The sequence below is a fragment of the Phoenix dactylifera genome, chromosome 7, assembly GCF_051530095.1.
Source record: "Phoenix dactylifera cultivar Ajwa chromosome 7, Ajwa_hap1_PhDact_Kaust_v1.1, whole genome shotgun sequence".
Classification (NCBI taxonomy): Eukaryota; Viridiplantae; Streptophyta; class Magnoliopsida; order Arecales; family Arecaceae; genus Phoenix; species Phoenix dactylifera.
Window position 1 is genome coordinate 35,177,663 of NC_143196.1, and position 21,704 is coordinate 35,199,366.

General features: G+C 39.1%; 1 protein-coding gene across 1 annotated transcript; it reads left to right on the forward strand.

Annotated features, from left to right (window-relative positions):
* The first annotated feature begins 15,817 nt into the window (after positions 1 to 15,817).
* LOC103703759 (bZIP transcription factor 44-like) lies at positions 15,818 to 16,683 on the forward strand. Its single transcript, XM_008786729.6, has one exon. It carries the CDS (start codon positions 15,953 to 15,955, stop codon positions 16,433 to 16,435), a length of 483 nt encoding a protein of 160 aa, XP_008784951.4. The 5' UTR covers positions 15,818 to 15,952; the 3' UTR covers positions 16,436 to 16,683.
* Positions 16,684 to 21,704: the final 5,021 nt, after the last annotated feature.

Here is a 21,704-nt window from a genome sequence, read left to right on the forward strand (position 1 = left end):
GATCAGACCGATCACTTTAATCCTGTTAAGTGCCTATGAAACCTATTATTGATGAACCCTCTCGAATGACATTAGCCCTATTCAAGTTCTGTATCCAATCGAGTTGCTTAGAATTGATTTAATCGGGCCACTATCATCCGGCCAACCGTTCTCTTTGTCTTTTTAGTTTAATACAATTAAAGTTATTGAATAGAAATTATATTACTTTTAATGTCTTTAAATAGGTTTAATATGTTCATCTAGTAAAGTTTGAAGGTTTAAGGCGAAAGAGGTAAGTAACCTTGACACTCCTTATTAGTTTTTAAATTTTCATATATTTTTTATACTTATAATATTAAATGTTGATGATATTATTTTTTTAAAAAAATTAAGGATCAAGCATACGGCATTATGAAACTCATAATTTATTGTGAAATAATAGTTTTATAAATATTTTAATATTAATGACAGGCTTATGAACTATAAACTACACACTTATGAAAATAGTATTTTTGCTATGAAAAGAATAACTTCATGATTATTCTACTGTTAAACTCTTATTTACGGACTATGAACTCTATAAAGTTATTTAATATTTTATTTATGTATGATTTAAAAAATATGACTTAAGAAAAAAAGTTTTAAAAACTATGACAAGAAGGCCCTCAGATAGCTATGTATGGCTCCTAAACATGAAGTAGATCAACATCTAATTCCATACGATCCTGCTAGCAAGTAATAGTAGTTGATAGTAGTTAGCGTACGACTCTGACAGCGGATAATAATAGTTGGCGTACGACCCTACCATCGGGTAATATTAGTTGGTATTTTGTTAATTACAACTCCATCATGGGTATAATAGTGACTTTAACATTTAGTCTGATCAGAGCAGTAATTTGATCAATGATATAGTTAAATGATAAATAATTTATGATTTATTTATGCTATACACCTAGAACCATGTTTATGATGTATTGATGATTTATGCATGCATGATTGACTTTATGACTTACATTATCATATAATAATGAAATGTTCTATCTTACAATAGTTGCGATTTTCTCTACTCTACTAAACTCAAAATAGAAATAAATAAATACATAATATATGTTTAGTTATTATTTATGAACAAAAGATATTCTATGTAATTGTTTAAGTAATAACATAATTTATATAATCACAATGTATTTCGGCTATAATATTGATATATAATGGCGGAGTCCGTATGCATACATGCACTAACAAACATCTCGGTTTTTCAAAATTAAATGAACTGTCTTAAGCTTGGCTCAACTGGAAAACAGAGCTGGATCTAGGCCTGGGTCGCTTGAACTCAGCTCATCTACGCCCCGTCTTATTCTAGTTCCATAATATTTGAACTTAAGTATAGCTAGGGTTCCCTTATCCTACGAGGCAAAAGGAGGAGCGCCAACCTTATTCTATAAGGAGAAAAGTTATCCTGGAGGAAAGAACAGAATAACCCTCAAGCCCGGCCCATGTATTTTCGCTCATGCCCAGCTGAAAAGCAATGCTGTCTCAGACTTCCACCTGGTTCAAGTGATCTCCTCTAGGGAGGAGCCAAACTTTTCAATCTTTGCACTGCAATCTAAAGTAATAGTGGGTGTTAAGATCAACTGGATGGATATTAACTAGATGTTAGAAGTGGATTATACAATATGAACTTTCATATTTTTGTTCACTACATATCATCTATTACAATAAGCAATCAAATATTTTTTTCGAGGAAACTCATTTAGTTAAAGTTGTGTTCTCTTTATTTCCCTTTCCCTTAGGGAAGAAGCTTCTTGTCATATTGCTGCATCCACTTGTGCAACTTGAGATAACCACAGTACACTATCACAGTTTTTTTCCCTGCATACATAGTTTCCTCTCATAGGAAAACTTGAACTGCTCTCTGGGATGGCTAAAGGGGTGGTTGCATCTTACCACAGTTATTTCTCGCACTGTGTATGCACATGTACTGCACTGCTACACGCCTGCTGGACCCCATGAAAGCAGTGTAAAATGCAAGAGGGTGTGGAAAGCGGTGGTGGTTGCTAAAGCTGAAAGATAATGGAAGATCCTACATTCTTTTAAAAGCCGGAAGCTATGCAAAGAGAATCTAGATATTTTGCTAGTGAGGGACAGAAACAGGATTTTCGTCCGACATCCATGTCCAGTGTACTGTCAGACCTAAAATGTGAAGGAGACTTCAAGAAGTATGCGATGCTATTACATACAGAAAATGAGCCTGCATCAGAATGTCTGAAATAAATGGTGCAATAATCTGCAATTGTGTTTCAAAGGAACAAGTTAATAGTTTGGCTTTTGAAAATTCTTCTACATATATATGATCAAATAAGCATGTTACCAAAAAAAAATTGTCCAAATATAGTACGTGGTAATGAATTTTATATATATATATATATATATATATATATATATATGTATGTATGTATGTACGTATATCAAAGTTGGGAGAATCATGGAGTTAGGGGTGTCCCTATGGAAGATTTCAACTTCTTTCTCTCTCTCTCTCTCTCTCTCTCTCTTTTGTGGGCGTGCGCGCGCGCGCGCGCGCGCGTGTGTGTGTGAGAGAGAGAGCTTGCTTCATCCATCAGTATTTTGTTGAAGTTATGGGGATTATGGACATTCAGGAGGACACAAATTAGCATTTATGAAACATAAATACATATCTTATCGACATGAATCGAACATGATTTCAAGTACGGTACAACCTTTCAAAGTAGGTCATAAGAGCCGACGTACTCCACTTTAGCTAGCTGCTTGAAAATGCCCCAGGCCACATGGAGTTCTACGTCACAATTACCTAAAATCCCATTTCTGGTTTTGAGAATAAGCTAAAATCCTATTCTTTCGGGGGGTGGGGGATTCCAGTTTCATGGTTTTTCTCCATCCCTCGAAAGAGATTCCCTTCTTTATAACCTCATACTTTCTTTTTTTTTTGCTGAATTCATGTCTCATGCATTCAAGTAACTTGCAAGGAAGTTCAGAATATATACTTGGATTCTAGTCCAAGTCTGGATGTTTGGACTGGCCTTCTGGTAATGGTTGGGGGGTTTAAGGGTTAATGGCGGAGGGTGTTGTATCCAAATTGCCTACTGTTCTTACACAAGAACTTCTTGCCATTATGGGTTATAAACTGAGACGTGAACACTAATTGGGTCAGGTATGAGTGAACTGGGACAGTCTTTTCTCTTCTCTTTTTTTTAAAAAAAATAATGTCGGCTTCGTCAAGCTAAATTAAAGATTCTGAAGGTGCACGTGAAACCTAGATCCAGTTCCAGTACCGTCTTAGGCACTTTATTCTGACAACTTGCTTTTGGCATTTTTAGTTTGGTATCGTAAATCAGTACCTAGTTCAGATCAGTTGGTAGAACAAACGAGCAGTACTTATGCTCAGATGCAGCCTAAGTGGGATTATTTTGGTTTACTTGCTTGTGATGATGAAGAGACATGTGAATAAAGTGCGCTTCCTTCCTACTGTGTTTATTCCTTGCTTCTTCGCAGATTATACCCATGGCTAAGGTTAAAGATGCGTCTAGTAATCCATCCAGGTTTGCATTTCCCGTATGTTTTCTCATAACAGGGTAAGGAGCGAAACATTGCTATCTCAAGGGTCTATATCTTCGTAACTATAGTTATTCTCTACATCCAGATTCCAAACGTAACTGGAGTTATTATCTACATCCAAATTCCAAACTCATGCTGACGAGAATGTGCTTAGATGTTGATAAAATGATAAGGTGATCAAGAAGTATTCTTAATTCAAATTTTAATTTTTCTCATAACAATGGTGATGCCAGCTGAATCTTTATTACGCTAGCTCAACAGTGAAGCATTGGAGAAACTCGAACATTTAGCAAGAACATATATAAGAAAGAGATAGGGGGATGTGAAAATATAAAACCTTGGAAGGAAAGTTAAAACAATAAAATCATTTTACGTGCAAAGCAAAACTATCAAATCCATTTAATGTAAAGTGTGCAATTCAACCCATAATTCTATATCAGAACCTCAATTCTTGTTGGGCATCTCTTACTATACAACAACAGGAAGCAGGCGACCATCAATTGCTGCTGCAGGGGCATTAATTCACCTTCTCCTGGGCGAAGAAATCTTAAAGTAAGATCACTTGAATGGCAGCTTGCTATGGCTGTCTGCTGCCAACAATGGAGAGAGAAATGAGAGACTATTCTTACAGAAGAAGTCCTCCATAGCTGCTGCTTTAGCCAGGATGGTGAACCACTTCATTGAGTGTGGTTGTATCTAAATTATGGTAGCTGATTACCATAGAGAGCTAGTATCTAACTTATGCAATCTTTCCTTATATTAATTCATAAACCGGGTAGGACACCTCTCTCCATTTTCCATAAAAAAGGAGCACTTGAAGCTGGCTTTCAAGTAGTACTGATCTTTCCTTCAAAAGAGAAGGATATGATCTTCATGTTCTTTTCCCTGATGGTTGAATATACCAACCCGACAAACCGAACAGATCTTTTGTCATCTCGTTTCCTTTACTGCCTCTCCCTTGGTCATTCCACAAAGGATGCACACATATCAAACTGGAAGGAGTTCAGAAGACATTGCAATCATGGAACTCCATACAGCCACGAATAGTATTCTAATGGCTTCACTAATATGTACGTACATCCTTCAGTCCTCAGCGGAGAAGGCTTCGATCTATAAATGAACTTAATTACTCTCAGTACTTGCCACAGGAAGCAATCCATGATTAGGAAATACGTGATGGTTTAGTGCCCATTACTATATCCGGTGGTCCTAATTGCTCCAATAAAATGTATTATTCTAGATTCTTGGTGCTTTTCTCCTTTTTTAATTAGTGCTCTAGACTTTCTAGTTTATGAAAGATTAGTAAACGGAAGCATCAAAGCACAGTAATCTACATGGAGAGGGGAATCGATGGTGGAACACTAGCTGGTTAGCATGAAGATGGCCAAGTACGTACAAGTTGCAAAAGAACACCACGCGAATATTGGTGGGGCCAAACTGCAGCAGACGGTAATGTGACGTTGGTTGGCCTGCCTTGGGCTGTCGTCTCCAGTGGGCGTGGAGTTGGGGGTTTGACACCAACTTGATGTTTGAGAGCACCAAACGCCAGTGGGGTATATCCTGTGGGCACCTTGGGGTCTCTGCCCTGTGGCTGAAACTCACACACCACCCTCCTCCTCTTATCACTGCCGTGGGACCCACTTGCGGTCCGTTTTGTAGTGGGATGGAAGCGTGCATGTTGGAATCCATTGTATTACTTCTCTTGCCGTGTCGATATATCATAGAATAATGACAAGAAGCGGGGTCCATTAGGAAAAAAAAAAAAGAAAAAGGGTTGCTGTGGGAGATGCTTTTGAACTGTGAAGTTTGTGTTGGTGGTTTGGTAGGTCGACTGAATGCACGTTAACGTTGTTACAATCATGAAGGCCATTTCCTTCTATCTAGATTGGATATATCATGGAGGCAATTTCCCTCTATTTTCTTTGTTTTTAATCACCAAACGATAAGAAATAATTGAGTCCAGTTGCATGTCATAATACAACCACCACCACCAAGATATGCGATAGGTATAGCATTGCTTAAATAAATATTTTATAATTTTTAATAAACAAAACTGAAAAATAATTACTTGATAGTATTGTTTAAAAAATATTTTTATACAAAAAAATAGAAAAATATTTTAACAAAAATTATAAAAATCTAACTTCTCACTCCTACTTATGATCACAAGGCAGAAGCAGCACGAAACATATCCTCACATAATTATTAATATTTCTGGCACATCTATGCATTTGGACCACTTAAAAAGAAATAAAAAAATATGCAACATTCTTTCTATATTTATTTTACATAAAATAACAAAGATCGTTACTTAGACTTGCAATGGGGAATATCAAACTGGGGAAAGGCATGATATGTGCTCTCGTGATCTTGCTAGGTGCACCCTTTCATGCCGTACGCGGTCTGGTTGCTTTCTATTCAAAAAAAAAAAAAAAAAAAAAAAAACCACGTACTCGTCGGTGATGGGGGCCGGTCCTTGATGACACTTGTCGACGTGCGGTTTCTTGTCATGCCTAGGGGCCACATCTTAGATCAGCACCAGCAATCTTGGTCGGAGTGCCGTCCTCTCAAAATTCCGAACTTCAACTGGAAGTACCTCGCGCGCATCCAAGGTTATTGACCCGTTTACAGGGCATCTTTCTTTCTTCATCGATCTTCTCTCTTTCTCTCAAAAGATGATGGCGTTTTTGGAACTGCCTCCTAGCTTCCATTTCCTAGCTAGGCCTAGCATGGCGTGGGCCCAATTGCAGGCATTAAGATATAGTTTTGGTCCATATCCATGTGCCCTTGCAGCAAGAGTCACAGTTGTTATCAGCTGAAAACAGGCAGCCTTGCTCTGCCCTCTGCTCAGTTATCTCAATAAGATGGCTTCAGCTTTGCCACCTTTCTCCTTTGGTTGACAAGATTTACATCAGAACAAAGCAAGGGTCAGTGTCTTGCTTGTAACCTTGTCTCCGGAAATTTCGATCAAAAACCTTGTCCTTGGAAGCATGTAGAGATGCCTTTATTATCCGATGGGTTGTGACTGGCTTGATGCCAAAAAGGTTACACAAAATCATAATAATATGCAAAAAGTTGTGCTCTATTAATGCCCCAGCATTGCTGAAATAAATTCTCTCTCTCTCTCTCTCTTTTGAAAAAAAAAAAGCAAAACGGTGGGAGGCCCACTTCACCTTGCATTATCAAAATACATCATAATTGGTTTACTTCCCAGTTTAACTATTGGTCATCACTCATCAATATAACGTTAATCTGCTTACTGGTATTCCATTTGACGTTGGTGCCAACAGTGTCTCATCTTGCCTGAGGAGAGCAAGTTAAACGTACCGGAATCTACCTCTCACATGATTTATATGCAAGGGACAATGCGCATTTTGTAGGGAAGGAAGAAAGAATAAAAGAAAACATCTTATGCCTTCTCCGATCTAAGACGGCTCCAATACTATACCATGTTTCATCATATGCAGAGAGAATTACATAACGGTTTATGTGCATTGATGCAGCCCCATAGCAATTCTTCTACAACTTTTAGGTCATGGGGGTCGGACGAGCTCGGACGTTAATATTTGAAAATAGAAAAGAAAGATCGTGGCGAATGCAGTAGCCTTGGATGGACAAAGTAGGCAATGCCTTTTCTCGTATTTGTTTTTGGTAAGTGGTGCAACTGATGAGGAAGCTTCCCTCGGGAGCCGAAAGCAGAGGCGGCTTAGAACTGCACCATTAGGAGCACCCAAGGAGTAGAAAAAGTTTCCCATGTAGAGTAGTGGTTTTCAAGGCTGTCAAGTGCCTTTGAGAGGCCTAGAAAGCCTTTTCCGCTTTCTAGTTTTTAATTTCATCCTTTTCCTTCTCTTCCATCAATTGGGTCCCTTGGGAACTTCAACAAGAGAAAAGCAGGAGAGGCTATCAACCCACATGGAGGTGGAATCCTCCTCCGATCTACCCTGATCTGAAAAGTGGAGAGATTTCTCAAAAAAGGGATATCTTATAGCATGTCATGCGAGCCAAATGGCATGGCAGGCTTTTTCGGCCGATGGCATGTCATCAGACTGAGTGGGCCGCCCGTGGCAACACCTTTCTGCTCATCCTTGCCCGTGGAGAGCTGCAACCACCCAAAGCAGATCGTTATAGTAGGCACCTTTGTGCGAGTTCTAACAAGTTTTAAATGAGGTTGTGAGCACTGATCAAGGATGACATGGATCCAATTTTCTTCTTCAAGCTTCTAGCCTGTGATTCAAGGTTCAAGCAAACATCGATCTTACAACGTTAAGTGAAAACTTAATTTTTGCTCCATAATGGAATCGTTTTTAGTCTCTCTTTTTCTTCTCCCATTCAATAATTGAATCAGAAGGCCTTATATAAATGCCCCCATCCTAAATATCTTCGGTATTACTTCCAACCCAAGTTAGCTCCACAAATCTCTCAAATGATCTCCAAAATGCTCCATGCAGGTAATTTACTTATCAGGGTTCCACCCAACAATTAATAACCCAACATTAAGTCAGCAACAAAATAAACAGATAGGTATATGATCAAGGGCAGGGAACTAATTTAAGGTAATTTTGTAGACACCCCGCAATCCTCTCTGAAATTCTAAGGTCTCGTATGAGCAAAGTGCATGCAAATGGTCCTAATGGTGTACTGCAGTTTTTAGTTATTAGAGACTGCAGGGACTATCCCTAACCTGATGTATATATCCAACATCGAGCATGCATGGCTAGGGCCAGCTCTGAAAAGATCAACTATCTCGAGGGGTTCATCTGCAAGTACCAAAATGATGGGGTCGGTTGGAGAATCAAGTATATATGATTCTCAAACCAACGTGGATTTCTTTTGGAACCATTGATTAGAATGGTCCTAGATGGTCAAATGAATTGAAAGACACTGTAACGCTGAAAGGAACCAACACTCGGTCCCGATTGAAAGTTACCGAATTTTCACTCCTCCCTCCTGATCTTAGAGGAATATTTGAGATTAGACTGCTGAGGGTTGGCAGGAATGACTTTTGAGGCTGTGAAACATACTCTCTCACACATTAACTCTTCAAAATGAGAGATGCCCGCTGAAGTCATGTATTTATTTTAAAAAGTTGTTGGCTCAAAATCTAATCCTAAGTCGATAAAAAAGAAGAAGAAGAAGAAAGAACCCATAGAATTCTCCCTTCTTGGAATCTATCCATTCAAGCCGTTTAAATCTTTAAGCGAGTCCAAGGGAATACTTTAAATGGTGGCCGAGCTTTAGATGGTTCACAAGTCTAATAAGTATCTAATGCTCATATTTGACCGTTATATTTAAAGAAGAGAAATTATTCCGCAGAATAGCTTGTGGTATTTGTTTATGTGAAGTTATTAGCACCATGATAGATGATCAGACTATAAGTTGAGTGGGACACAACCTAAACTTTCTTTTTTCTTCCCGTTTAGGATAAGTAGAGAAAATTAACTCTCGAATAGTTAAACATCGGGTGTCGGAGTACCTCAACATGGTGCAGCGCATCCAGAAGCAGCTGGACGGCTGGAGAGCGGCCTCCTAATCCATGATGGGTAAGCTGGCGCTGGTGAGATCGGTCATGAACTCCATATTGGCCTAGCTCATGTCTAACATAGTCATTTTGAAGAGTGTGTTGATGAGGATTGAGCGTCTTCTCTGAAGCTTTCTGTAGAGCTCATATGGCGGTGGACATAGCGTGCACCTATTGGCTTAGGAGATGGTCTGCTAGCCGACTTGCGAGAGAGCGCTGGATGTCCAGTTCCTTCTTATGAGGAGAGAGGCGCTGATTGCTCGGGTTGCAGTGAGACTGGTACTTGAGCGGTAGTGCTTCTGGAGCCAGGTGATCACTGGCTGCTGTGGATTGGTTACGGTGGGCAGGGTAGCTCAGAGTGGTCGAAGGTGCTCCTTCCTCTGATGAGAGATCTACAGGTACGTGCCCACTGCCTTGGCTAACACGAAGAGGCCGATTGGTGATGGCTGCAGTGTGGATGTTGTGGAGGACTCTTGGGCCGATCATGGTCAACATTGAGGCCATGGACGGTCTACGGGTTTGAGATCTTCTCCGCCCTAATGGGGTAGAGCGGGATACCAGCCGGATTGGCTATCTGTTTGGTGAGCGCTTTATGGAGAAAGTCCAATCGCTGGCAATTCTGAAGAGTGCTAGTCTGGATGTGAGCAATCCCAGGGTTAGAATGAAAGATATCAATGACCTTCTTCACCGTAAGCAGCACCCAAGGTAGGATATTTGCGCCTAGATTTGGAGGTTCGGTCTTTACCCAAGGATTGCCCTGTTCCTCTAAAAGGTGGTTTGGGGTTGGTTACCAACGAGATTTATGCTGAGGGGGAGGAATCTAGGCATGCAATCATAGTGCTTCGGTGCCAGGTGGAGAAGAACGTGGACCACGTTCTGTTCTAGTACAATCGAGCTAGAAGAATTTGGAGGCTTGTTGATATCCCGTCGGATGCTTGGTGCCAATCAGGCCCCTTCACCTAGGCACTCGGATGGTGGGCTCTGCTCCTTAGACCTTGTATATGGCTATTGGGGTGACTTACATTGCTTACCATATTTGGCTGGCCAGAAACGCTTGAATATTTAGAGAGAGTAGCGCTGCATCCAGGTTCATCGTGGAGCAGGCCCGTGTACAGGTGGCAGAGATCATCTATACAGGTCTATCAGACAGGCCTTTGACAGCTTGGGGCATTTGGGGCTCTACATCCGCTCTTATAGTGCTACGGATGATGTTTTTCACTTGAGAGCTCCTATCTCTGAGTTTCCTCAAGGTCAACTTCGATGGATACATGCTGAATGATGGCAGAAGAGGCGGTGTGGGCTTCGTGATCAGAGGCTCAGACTTTAGGATGGTTGTTGGCAGTGGGTGCTAGATCTTCAATATTTCTGTTCTTAGGGCGGAGCTGTGGGCAACTTGAGCTGGTATGTGTCAAGTCCGGCGTGTTCTATGGGCCAGCGCAATTCTGCTCAATGGTGACTCGATTACGGTGATTGGCTGGATCACAGGGGCACCAGCAGTATAGGTGGTGGCCACCCATTGCTCTGAAATATTTGGGCCATGGTAGATGGAGACATGGCCTTTTTCATTAAGCCTGTCTATAGGGAGGCCAATGAAGCTGTGGACTGAGTGGCCTCGTATGTGGTCGACCAATCTAGGAGTGCTCTCTAGGTTGGAGAGAAAAAGCTTTTTAGAATGCTCCGAGATTTTTTTTTTAAATTTTTTAAATATATTTATATTAGAAGTGTACAAATCATCTATTATAGCAAAAAAAAAAAAAAAAAACTACGGTGTTTGCCGAAAGGAAAGACAGGGCACATGTGCGATTGAACCTTTCCTTGATCTCTTATGCTTTCCAAAGTTGAAATCTAAATCCATGTGAAAAGCCCTTCAGATCTGATTACTTGGACCATTCATATCTTTTCGCCACATGTCAAATCGCTTGGCAGATGGCAATAGATGACTGATAAACCCTTTTTAAAAAACTCTGGAACGTTATTAGGCTGTGGGCTCCCACTAGCTTAATGTAGTTGCTCACGGATTACCACTCTTCAACAACGGAGCACTTATTTGCACAAAAAACGAGTCGCGACCGAAGTTATTAGGTGAGCAACACTGGACCTGCATCACGTTAGAAGACAAAAACATAGAGTATCTTAAAGAGAGAGCGAAAAAAAAATGTACCTTCAAATAAAAGAGTGTTACTGTGTGTCAGAATTACGACGGATGCATCATGATACATATGGCTGACGCACCTTACTCTCACAACAGCACTAGTGCTACAGAAGACTGGAAAGCAAAAGCATAATGGAGTATTGCTACATTTGGGAGAAGCATCAGCAGATTAACAAGCTGTGAGAATTCGATAGCAATGATTCTTTTGAGGTACGAGTTGTAGTGATAGTCTATAATCATTTTGTTCTAAAAGAATTTATGTTCTAGTGTACAATCTCTCGGGTTGGTATACAATCTATTGATATTGTTTGGAAATATTTTACCTAAAAATTACTATATTTTTATTTTATAAAAATATTATAAATAAATAATTTATTGGAACAAAATCAAATAATTGAAAAAAAAACTTATCTAAACCGAGGAGTGTGATATACACTGTCCTAAGAACGTGATTCGGCCTCTACGTGTAGATTTACAAGATCTCATCCTCAAGATACAACAAGCCAATCTAGCTCGATTCTCCTCTAGTGAGTATAATCGCTGTGGAGACTTACCCGATTGGCTCTTTTATATACTTAGAAAATAAAAAAGATAGAAAATAGAAAATCGAAGGGTAGAAAAAAATTTTTTATTCGTAGAAGAAACTCTTGCAAGATAAAGTATTAGTGAGAAAGAGAGAGGCCGAATTGTTTTTGAATTAATTCTGAAGGAGTCTATTTATAAACTCTATTCAAAAGACCGAAGAGACGTGATGGTTTCAGAAATACATTATACTTCGGAAATATCATATATTTTTCGAAAACTAACTTTTTTTTTTTTTTTTTCCGAAGAGTTGCAATTCTTATAAAATAACTAAAATTTTAAAAATAAGAAAGAATATTTTTTTTAAAATTAAAACTTCAATAATGCCAACATGGGCCAAAGAATCAACTAGAGCATAATATGATAAGACACCAACAAAAGAAAGGCCAACTTCGGTGAGATTATTAAACCATCCTCTGCTTTTTCCTCGGCGACAATCTGGTGGTGGCTTAGAAACTGCGGCGGCATGGGGAAACAGCAACGAGGCAGGACAAAAGCCTGTTTCATGTCTGGGATAACATTTGAACGGATTCAGACCGTTCCTTTGTATTGGCTATGACTCTGAAGAGCAATTCTTGTGCTGGAAAGAACTTCTCAAATTAATGACTCCACGGTCCAATGAAAAAGTTTTAATCAAGAGTATTTACAAAAAAAGCAAAAAAATGCATATGGAGGAAGAGTCACTCTGATTGGTTTAATTTATGGGGATGGGCGGCTAAGGTGACAGCATTGACTTGACCAAAGGACCCACGACTCACTTGGCTAATCACAGAAATGTTTCCCATTTCATCTTCTGGTAGGTCACTTGTGGGCCCTTTTCTACTTGATGCCAAAGGACAAAATGTAAAATTAAGCGACTAGAATTGTAAAGATTCTTTAAACATCTTCATTATCATCTAAGATTTTAATAGTTGAATATAATGACTTGCACATATATATCCATTTTACTGTTTCAGCCAAAATTCAACATTTGGGTCACTTTTAAACAATGTTCTACCTCTTATCTTAATTGATATATAAGGTGATGGATTGTGTTGTTTAGATAGTGACGAACTACGTAGACACTGGAGATGCCAGAACTTAAAAGAAGCTCGCTATCTACTCAATTGGATGTCCAACAACCATTTCATTCGATGTAGAGCTTCTTCAAGCTAGATCAAGTTAGATCCATGGTACCAAGGACAACCATGATCATGGTAATTATTAAAGGCACCGATGGATAGCCTTGATATCCACTTGCCCATGTTTTAATTTTGAATAAAATTTACAACTATTAAATCTTGGTCCAAAATCTAAACATAGTACTTGCATGAAAATAGATTGTACATGAATACAAGTAACTCATAAATCGAGCCTAAAATATATTTCAATTATTAAAATCCAACTCCAAAACATTCATGAGACTCCAAAGCCTCTATTCCCATATTATATTAACTGCAAACTGTAATTCCCTTATCTATTTTTTGACTCCACTTTTCCTAATGGTTCTAAGATGTCTGAGTCTCTCATGGTAGGGACTTGTGTGCATTGCACATGCCAAAATCTATCCAACACCCTGAATTTCCATGAAAACTAATACTTTTAAAATGTTGGATTTGTATGGTGATGTATCTCAAATTTTTGACTAGAGCAATCATAGCAACATGCACATTAGGTAATACTAAATGCAAGTATTAATACATAAGTTTCGAATCTTAGGGGTGGTTAGATTATCTTCCTTGTACGAGGACACATAATATAGCTATTACTACATATTCACTGCCACAAAAATATTGAAACATGAAAAAAAAAAGAATTTAATTGGTGCTGCACTCTTCAACTTTGACCTAAAATTGTTGAGGAAGCAAGCTAGATTTTTGTTTTATATGCTAGGTTCTCTCTACATTCATGGCATGGAATTTTGGGAGAAGCAGGCCCTTTTTTTGTCCCTGAAAGGAAATTTTAGCAGCTTCTCACCCATAATTCATGCTGATTTTCTTCAAGCAGCCTCGGATGTGGTCCTCGCCAAAAGCCATTACTGTCACTTGGGGCCGAAACTTTTATCCTGCGCTCTTAGAATTTGGCATGAGGCATTGAATGTGGACGACTGTCAAGATATCCAACTTGGTAGAAAGAATTCGACCTCATCCTGCTCCCTCCAAGCTTCAAGTTGCCGCCCATCACACCAAATTCCTCTTAAGTTTGAGAAAGACATTAAAAATAAAATACAAGAAAGAAAGAAAGAGAGAGAGGGAAGGGGAAGGAGGAAGGCTCCGCGGGGCTTGGGCCCTCGCGTGCGGCGGCGGCGGACGCAGTTAATTTCGGTAACGGTAAAATCCTCGGAAAGGTAAAAGGCAAAGAACAATCCCACCACCAAACAGCCGGAATAGCCCAGTGATCTAAGGTAAAGATTCCTTATCTTGATAGGCAGTCACCGTCTCTGAATAAGGTTATAATTTTTTTTTGTTGCTACGAATAAGGTTATAATTTTGGATCGAGTTTATTTCTTCTATAAAGAAGATAGAAAGAAAATTTGGGTTACGTGGGAGTGAATCCAGAGAGAAAGAATTACAAAATCAGAAAAATCAAAAAAAAATAGAGAACAAGGTTGAGAGAGAGAGTGAGTCTATGATTTTGGTGGTAGAGTAGATAAACTGGCTGGCATTTGAGCAGAGACTTTGATACAAAATGAAATACCCTGTTTGAGATGGGATTGGAAAAAATAATCCACCATTCATACAAGACTACAAGAGAGGAGCTTGAGAGGAGGAGATTAGAGAGATTTCCACCAAATATGCCAATGAAAACTAATAGCAATTTCAGAAAAGTCTTGTGGAAAGTTTTAATATTTTTAATTCAAACATGAAGGGTGAGGGCTGACTGGCAGTGATAGTGCTCTCCAATTCAGATAGGAATAATAATTCTGAATCGTTATTCCATGAAATGTGATAATAATTATTTTTAAGTTCCAGATTAAGGTGTTACAAGGGGCAGTTAAGGAAAGGTTTTGAGTTTTAATTACGAGGGGCCGGGCTTCTGCCCACCAGCTGGAATTGTACCCTTGCGGCAAATCCCATTTGCGCCGCCCCACATGCCTCCTCGCCCCTCCCAACAACCTCAGCCGGCACGAGATTCCAAGCCCTGCCGGCTGCCACCTCTCTCTCACGGACACACCCACCCCAAACCCTCCCCCCTGCTTTTTTTTTAATAATTTCTCAGCCTCCTTTTCTTTCTCATTTTCTTCTATAAATTCCACCCCCCTTGCGCTCCCAAAGCCTCTTCCCCTCTTCTCCTCTTCCCAATTCTACATTTCCTGCTCCCATTCCCTCCCTTCTTAAGCTCCGAGGTTCTGCCACTCTGTTCCCTGCTCTTCCGTGCCCCTGGAGGCCTCCCTTCCCATCTTTTTCTTAGAGGAACTGGCTTCCTCGATTCAAAATCGAGAGACCACCTCCCGAATCTGATCCTCTCGCCGCTGCTTTGCTTCGGTTGGTAGAGACGTCCCTCCTTTTAGGCTCTTTCGTCACCCTATTTCATCGACGGTGACGCTGTCCTTTTGCCTCTGGAGGAGTTTCATTGAGCCCTTCTCTCAAGATTGGTTTTTTGGTGTCCAAAACCGAAGACCCATCCCAAAAATCTGAGGTTCCGGTGCCAACGTCCAATCTTTCTTCAGATATTTGGTTTGAAGTTCTGATTTCTTTCCTTTTTTAAATTAAAAATCTCTCCTTTCTGCCTTCTGTTATCTCTTTTTTGATTCTCTTCTCTGCAATTTCACATGCCGCATCCGTTCATATTGATTTTCTTAATTGATGTCGCCTATCCTAAGTGAAATCCTCCTCTCGGGGTTTATGATAAGTTCCTCACTTCGGCGCCGGACGCACTTGGTTCAATCCTTCTCTGTAGTCTTCCTCTACTGGTTCTATGTTTTCTCATGAACTTGTTTTGAATTCAGAGCTATATTTCTATATAATTCTATAGCTGTCTATCTATCTATCTATCTATCTAGCTAGCTTTCTATCTGTAATCTCTGTCTTTATATACATATAATTTGCCAGTAATCCTCAATCCAAGCTCTATCTAGTCTTTTCCTGAATCACTATCTCTAAATAACTACCGTAAAGCTCTCGCTGGGTGCAAATAAAGTTGCAGTAATGGCTTCCTCTAGTGGCACTTCTTCCGGGTCCAGCCAGCTTCCTAATTCTGGCTCCGAGGAAGACTTGCAGGCTTTGATGCACCAGAGGAAGCAGAAGAGAATGCTATCGAACCGGGAGTCAGCGCGGCGGTCCCGGATGAGGAAACAGAAGCATTTGGATGATCTCATGGCCCAAGTTGGTCATTTGAGGAAGGAGAACAGCCAGATCCTCACAGCTCTCAACATCACCACACAGGACTACCTGGATGTGGAGGCTCAGAACTCTGTGCTCAGGACCCAGATGATGGAGCTGAACGCAAGGCTTCAGTCCCTTGATGAGATCCTATGCTACATGAATGGTGGTGGTAACGATGGTTTTGGATTTGGTCTTCTCTCGAATGTCCTTGATGTCACGGACGACGGCTTCATGAGGCCATGGAGCCTGATGGCTGGGAGCTGCCAGCCCATCATGGCTTCAGCTGACATGTTTCAGTACCGTTAGACAAAGCCAAGAAAGGAGGGGCCTTTTGGCTTTGCTTTTGAGTTGGTGGTGCTTGTGATGGATGGTCCTACCGCTTGGCTTTATGTGTAGTTGAGTGGGAGAAGGACGATATTTACCTCTTTTTAGAGCTCCTAGGGACCGGAAAGTTGAGGGGAAGAAGGCTGAAAGCCATAAGGTGCGAGTCAAGTAGCAGTGGATTAATCACTAGATTTCTCTGGTCTGTATATGGGTTATGTTGATTATGCAGTCAGTCAAAGCTATGAGTGTATTGGTTTCTATTATTAATGATAATATTGACTTCTAGTATTGCTTCCTTGTTCAAACTCTCTCTCTCTCTCGACTCACAAATAGGCATCCCATGGGTGAAATGGCTACAAAAGAAAAGAGGATATTTGATGAAACTTGGGCAAAATACAGTATGACATGAGAAGTCTCCTTGAGGAGATATAATGATGTGACTACTGGATAGCCTATTAATTCATATATATCTTTTTTGAGAAACGAGTACCTAATTAATCCATATGAAAATCTAATTAAAATTGTGTGTCACTAATAAATGTCTCACTGTGCCTGTTTGTTGAAATAGAATGTCATGGCATCCTGTACAAGTCTCCTGAAGACCGATTTGTGAGGGAAAAGTCTATTTGTTTTGGCATTATTTATAAACAATTATTGTTGCTGATGACTGTCTTTGTTCCTATCTACATTATTTTAGGATGATAGTACGTTCTTTTGTTGATATGTAGCCAGTGTTATTATTGTCTTGATGGATCTTAGCTGCAGCAAGCTAACAGAAATAACATAGTGTGATCCCAAGAGTTCCACTAAATTAACTAATATCCAACTGCTATTCTTCTTATGTTTCTTCATTTCTTTTGAGGTAAGGGAATTTTTTTTCCTTCTCTTACTAGCTGCCAAGATGGACCATTGTGAGTGCTACTGGACCGTATTCAATAATTGTTGCTGCTGAGCCAGCTTTCACTCAGCAGTACACTGCATAAAACTAGACAACAAAAAGAAAGGCAATGCAAAAGATACTTCAATTGTCATAGCTTTACATACCATTGTACCAAATAACTCAAAATCTGACAAGAAAAAAGAAAAGCAATGCAGAAGATATTTCGATTGTCATATCCTGAAGTGCCGTTCCTTACCAAATAACTCGAAACCTTTCACTCATTTCCACAGCACCCATAATATTAAAGGGGGGTTATACCTTGGAAAATTACCTAAATGGTAAATATTTGGCACTCTGTGACTTGGTTCTAGGAGATTCATCCTTTGCTCATTATCTGGAGGCAAATAATACTCTCCCTATTTATTCATTGAATTTGCATGATTTTTTTTTTTTTTAAGTAGAAGCATGATGCAAAAAGAGACAAGCACCGTTGTCTTAAGAGCAAGGAAAAAAGAATGCCTTCCTATTAGAAAATAGAGAGTGGAAATAAACTCAAAGAGAATAAGTTTCAATATTATCATGAACAACGTTCGATTATATAATCATCATCCTCTATATATGAGAATTCAATTCTAAAATACCAAAAATAGCAAAAGATTTGAATTAGAAAAACTACAGCAAAAGCACATCTACTACTCAAACTATATCTCTCAGTACAATCTTGGTTAAAATCATACTCTTTAAAACTACTAACACAAAAATTTTATAAATATTTCCTAAAATATGAAGGACAAGTTTGACCGACTAAAAATAATAGGAAAGCAACATAATTCCTCTTTGTCTTTTGACTGTTTGATCGAATTGTGAAAAATAATTTTCACACTAAAGTCCACTTATGGTTTAAAAATTATGCTTATATTTTTTTGAAACTTGCACATTTTGTTTCCACACTCCCGAACTAGCAAGCAACTTGGTTAAATCCATCTTCTCCGGATAATCTTAAGCTAATTGTTCCATATCAGATTACATATAATTTTTGCTTGTGGTTATAATTGTCAACCAAATCAGTTTATCAGGAGAAAAAAAAGGAAAGAAAAAAAGATTTTCAAGTGAAATATTATCACTCTTTTGAGAAGTTCAAGAGCAAAAAGCACGATGGCAAGTAAGAGTATACAAATATAAGAAAATAAAAAAAATTAACTGGAATTGAAGTGCCTCTTTCTTGGTTCATGGAAAAGAAAATAGAAAACCCTCAAGCGCCTTAATTGGTGGAGTTACCAAAGATCTAGATCCGATCCTGTCCTCATTCCAGTTTTTGGCCAAGCTTTCATCTATCCTGTTCTCAAAATATTAGCAAAGCTTTAAAAAATAAAAAAAATAAAAGCAGAAAAGATGCTCAAAACCAATGATTGAAGCCAAACACACTAATTCTTATTATGTATGATTCATGACATTTGACACCAAATGCACTATCGCTTGACTATACGTCATACTTCAGAGTCCATGCAACATTGGGGACCTCACATTGGTCACCATATAAAAGCACTAGCAACTACTCTCTGCGTTGGTACTTGAATAAGGAAGGACAAACAAGTTGCATTATGATAATTCCTAGGCATAATGGACCTGATTTCTGGTTAGATATAAAATTTGCAATGGCATCTGTCACAACTTTCTAGCTTTCCGAAATACATGCATCTACCCTCGTGAGGACAGGAAGATCTAAAGGTTTATTTTTAATGTTATTTTTCAAACTTGAGGAGGAGGAAGGAGATGTACTGTTTGGGTATTTTAAGTCTGTCAGTCTGAAGGTGCTATAAGATAGCCAAATTGAAACATATATATTTTACCAACCTTAAAGAACGGGAGTGCCATCACTTCTCATGCATGAGAGAGAATTCATTAAAAAATGGGTCCATGTTGAAAGGCTGGAGATCTGGAATTTGCTTTTTCTTGAAGTCCTCAGCATATGTACTTCAATTTCAATAAATAATTGCATTGTAAACTAGTTTTTAGCTTAATTAAAACATTCAACTCTCCATCGACCACTGACATCTAATTTCTGTCAATTAAGATATGAAGAGTTGGAACGTGCAAGGGGGAGACGAAGGCTGTTACATCTAATTCTTAGATATCCTCCGTGCTTTATGAGCACCATTCTAGTGTCGTATGAGGCAGTCAGAGTAGTAGGAAATAAGCATTAGCGACATATAGGATACTGTACATGTTTCTTAGATATGGAAGACTATAATTGAGAGCCAAGTCGGATAATTGAGAGCCATCCGATTGTGCTGATAACTTTCATATGCCTTTATTAGGACTTCACCTAAATAATTCTTGAAATGAAAGCAATACATGGACAGCTTTGTATCTGTATGGTGCGAATATAAATATGAGGAAGTCTATAGCAAGTATTTTCGAAAAGTTCATGATTTCATCGACAATGGTGGGAAAGAATCTCGCCATTCTGCCATCAGTTATTCAAGTCATGCATGAAAACTGCAACAACATATAATATTTTGAGACGGTACAAGTTGATGGATGCCCACCACAAACAGTGGATGCACGCCACAAACAGATGCTATTTAATGCATGAAGCACAGTATGAAACTAGTTGCGTCCCATACACTCCAAAAAAATAAAAAAAGGAAAAAGAAACTAATCGTGGCCCTCTTTTGTTGCTAGATGAAGGAAGAATGCTACATTTTATTTTTATATTCTGCAAATGGTTGCTGAAAAGGAATGCCTTATTTCGAGAAGATAAACTAATAGTTCAGAGGAGGAAAACAAGTGGTTTGGTTTAGGTAATCAGATGTCATGCTCTTTAATATATTGGAATTGGTTATTACATGGTTGAAAAGGCCAAGGGGGATACCAATAATGTACTTAGAGGGTGATGAAAGCATGTGGCCGTCCATTCATGGAAAAGCTCACGCTCTCAGGACTCTTAGGCTAGCTGAAGGAAGGAGGCAACTTTGTTTAGTGGGCAGCTGGTAGTTTTCTATGGGCTTGTGATTGTGGAAACTTGTGGTGATGATGCTGATAGAAGTGTTATGCTGCGACTTCGGTGCCATGAAGAGTTAGAATGAAAGTCCTTATTGAATACTGAAGGTGTGGGTTCGGAAGAAGTAATTTTTGTACATAGAATATTTGGCAGCTATTCGTTTATCAGAAGTTAGGCGCCTGATTAGGACAGAGGAAGTGTTCAAGACTATGTCACGGAATCCTATTCGGGAAACAGGGGATTAGATGTTTGATTTATTATGAATATTTAGGACCATCAACAGTTGAAGCATGAGTAATGAGTGCATTATACCGACAACAGAGATCACGTCAGGACAACAGCAAGCACGTCTCGCCCCATCGTTTTGCTTTCCTTATCATAAAAATGACGCCGGACAAGCACTCATTCATATCTTAATACCATTCAAGGAGTAACGTCAACCTGGTAGTATTGCACACGACCAAACAAAAGAAGAGCTTGTGGATTCCCAGATTGACTATAGTATCTTTCTTAAGAGTTACCTAACTTAAAATGTCATAAAGGAGCAACGAGGTTGGCCTTCTGCGTATTTTAAGAACAAGGGCTAGTGGAACCATCTGAAGTCTACTATTTGAATTTGAATTCCAGCCTGCTACACACTTGCTGCGAATGACATCGGTACCTAATCCTTTCTTGTTCTTGATTGGCTATAGTTTACTTTCACTCTTTAGTACATGCCTTCGTATGGGAAAATGAGCGGATCTATGGTCTCCCTTTTCTTACCATTCCTCCAATAATGGAAGGAATTGAAATAAGATGCTCTTTTTTTTTCTACAACTTTAGTCTCTCACAAACCCTTGACTATAGATCTGGCAATCAATACAGGCAGGCTGATAAAAATATTTCAGCTTGTTGAGTTTCACATGATCATGGAATCCAATTTATGCTTACCCTGAATACTAAATAAGAGAGGATCAAGAGGAAATTATGAATGACAGAATATTTATAGTCTCCATGGAACTCCTCTGTTGCTTCAGATACTGGTGTCTTACATAGGAAACCATGAAGAATTTTATTTTGTTTTTTTAATGTCAGTTCCTAGTATTTTATGGGAATTTAAAACTGAACTTATGCTGTGCTTTTTGTTCTCTACTTTCATAACTAGTGTACAATCTACCTACCTTATGAAGTTCACACGTCTCCCAGAGAATACATTATTCTCCTCTTTTAATGCAAGCATCTTAAGTGTCTACTCTGCAATCCAAAATCTGGGGTCCAGTTACATTTTGAATTCAGGTAGTTTGTTCGATAATTTTTTATGGAACTATGGTACTCTAGTGAAACAAAACACAAACTTCTGTTATTAAAAAGATAAATGGCATAAAGAG